The 2,810-nt window shown below is 39.8% G+C and overlaps 1 protein-coding gene across 1 annotated transcript; it reads left to right on the top strand.

Moving 5' to 3' along the window:
- Nucleotides 1-935: 935 nt before the first annotated feature.
- Nucleotides 936-2,144, top strand: LOC148202690 (uncharacterized). Its single transcript, XM_088108970.1, has 2 exons — nt 936-1,828; nt 2,104-2,144. Exons 1-2 carry the CDS (start codon nt 955-957, stop codon nt 2,142-2,144), a joined length of 915 nt encoding a protein of 304 aa, XP_087965096.1. The 5' UTR covers nt 936-954.
- Nucleotides 2,145-2,810: the final 666 nt, after the last annotated feature.

Here is a 2,810-nt window from a genome sequence, read left to right as displayed (position 1 = left end):
GATGTGTCAAGCTTGTATTTTATGAGGTACTGCCAATCCATCATCAACTTCAATACTAGCCTTCGATTCTTTGTATTTGGTATTCCCTTTGTCATAAGTGTTTATGTTCGCCCAATCATTTATACTCTTTTTTAGTAGTTAGCACTATTGGGAATGAAGTTGGTTACTGTCAGTAACCCCTTTCTGTTTTCAGTTTGTTAGCAGCTTTAATGTGTTTGTTAGGTTTTACTGTTTTCCTATGTTTTTGATTGTTGTTCAGACAAGAACTCTATAAATAGAGTTCTCTCCATCTTCTACATTAATAATAAGAAATACTATTGCATTCAATCTGTATCAGAACTATTTTCTCCAAGATCTCAGATAACAAGAAAAGGCTAGGTTTTTCTTACCTGGTTTGGCACGCTCTCCATCTTTGCCTTCTTCACCGTCGTCAACCGCTGCCTCCGGAGCCACCAACTTGAACGGACAGCACCCGAGGTTGAAGGTGCTTCCAGAACGCTCCGTTCTCTCTCTTCATGTGCGAACATCACGCAACTCTGCTTGCGTGGCTCTCCTTTTCGGTATTAAGTTTTCCCGGGTGCACTTCCAAAATGGGCTGGGCCGCACAACTGATCACACAGTGCTGGGCCAACCTTAATATGGTATCAGAGCAGGTCTAGTACCTGCTCTGCTGCCTTGCACCTCTGACTCTATTCTTGGTATCTTCTTGGGCTGTTTCTGTTTTTCTTTATGGAAGACCCCACCAACCCATCCAGCCCCTATTATCTGCACCCAGGTGAGAACCCGGGTCTCACCCTCATCACACAGACTTTGAACGAGAGTAATTACTCTTCATGGAGCAGAAGTATGAGGAGAGCCTTGCTCTCCAAGAATAAAACCAAGTTTGTTGATGGGTCCATAAAGAAACCCCAGCAAACTGATGCATTGTTTGATGCATGGGAAAGATGTAATGTGATGATCTTATCCTGGATAACAAAGACTCTCTCTCCACAGATTGCTGAAAGTGTCATATATGTTGAAGAGGCCAAGGAATTATGGGATGAATTGAAAGAAAGATTCTCCAAAGGAGATTATTTCAAGATTTCTGACCTGCTACAGGATATTCACTCTATTAAACAGGGAGAAAGGGGAGTGAGTCAATACTTTACTGATCTGAAAATCCTATGGGAAGAGTTGGAATTCCTAAGACCCATTCCTAGTTGCACATGTAAAGTTCCCTGTAATTGTGATCTTTCAAGAATCTCCTTAAAATACAGGGAGATGGAGCATGTAATATGTTTCTTGAAGGGGTTAAATGACTCTTACAGTACAGTCAAGACACAAATCCTCTTAATGGATCCTCTACCCAATATCAATCGGGTTTTCTCTCTCATTATGCAGCAGGAGAGACAAGAGAAACACAGCTCTCCCGAAGTCAAAATTCTGGCAAATACAACTGATAAGAACAGCCCATGGAAGGGCCAAGGAAGAGGATCTGGTTCTCGTGGCAGAGGAAGGGGCAGAAATCCCAATTATGGGAAACAATGCTCCTTCTGTAACAAGATGAACCACACTATAGATGAATGCTATTCTAAGCATGGATACCCTCCTTGGTACAAGAAGGGTGACAATAACCAAGACAAGAAGACTGACTGGGGCTCTGCAAATGCATGCCAGACCAGCACTGAACCTGAAGGAGTTCAGAGCACACATCAAACAAACAGTGGTAATAATCTTCCCCCCTTCACTGCTGAACAGGTCCAAAAACTACTCAGGATGATGGACAAAATGGATGAACCTCCTCACAAAGTTAATCAAGTTCAGAGAAGTGACACTCAACATAAACAAGGTACCCTTTCCTGGATTATAGACACTGGTGCCACAGATCATGTGACACATGATAGAACAAACTTTGTCTCTTTTCATAAAATTAAACCTATTTCAGTCAAATTGCCAAACAATGCTATTTTAACTGCTGAACATGCTGGAACAGTACAATTTTCCAAGGATCTTATTATTTTTAATGTTCTCTATATACCTGAATTTTGCTTTAATTTAATCTCTGTTCAAAGTCTCATTAGAGACTTAGATTGCAGTCTGACTTTTTACTCTAAGACCTGCCAGATAAAGGAGAATCATACATTGAAGATGATTGGATGTGCTAACTCTTGGAAGGGCCTCTATTATCTACAAGCTTTCCCTAAATCTGATCAAAGATATACTGTTAAGACTGCTTTCTCGTTTAAGAACCTTGATGTTAACTTGTGGCACTATAGATTAGGCCACCCTGGAAACAGGGTTATGAAATTCATATGTGAAACTTTTCCCTATGTTAAGGTTGACATTAATACAGTTTGTGACACTTGCCACTATGCTAAACAACGAAGGTTATCTTTTCCTAAAAGTGATTCTGTCACCACTGATATTTTTGAAATTGTTCACTGTGATATTTGGGGTCCTCTTAATACTGTTTCTGTACATGGCCATAAATATTTTCTCACTATTGTGGATGATTACAGTAGGCACACATGGATTTTTCTAATGAGCAATAAAGGTCAAACTAGGGAGTTACTGCAAAATTTTGTAATCAAAGTTAAAAATCAGTTTGACAAATTAATAAAAACCATAAGGTCTGATAACGGACCTGAATTCAATTGTGAGGATTTTTATAATAAACATGGGATCAATCACCAAAAGAGTTGTGTTGAGACCCCAGAACAAAACCCCGTTGGCCATGCTGTCTATCTTATAAATAGACTACCTACCATGATTCTTAACCATAAAACGCCTCATGAACTCCTCTACAAAATACCTCCCACTTATTTAGATCT

The sequence above is a fragment of the Vigna umbellata genome, chromosome 3 (assembly GCF_029865625.1).
Source record: "Vigna umbellata cultivar VRB3 chromosome 3, Vumbellata_1.0, whole genome shotgun sequence".
NCBI classification, from domain to species: domain Eukaryota; kingdom Viridiplantae; phylum Streptophyta; class Magnoliopsida; order Fabales; family Fabaceae; genus Vigna; species Vigna umbellata.
Note: the sequence above shows the minus strand (reverse complement) of the source record. Positions and strands in the feature narration are given on the sequence as shown.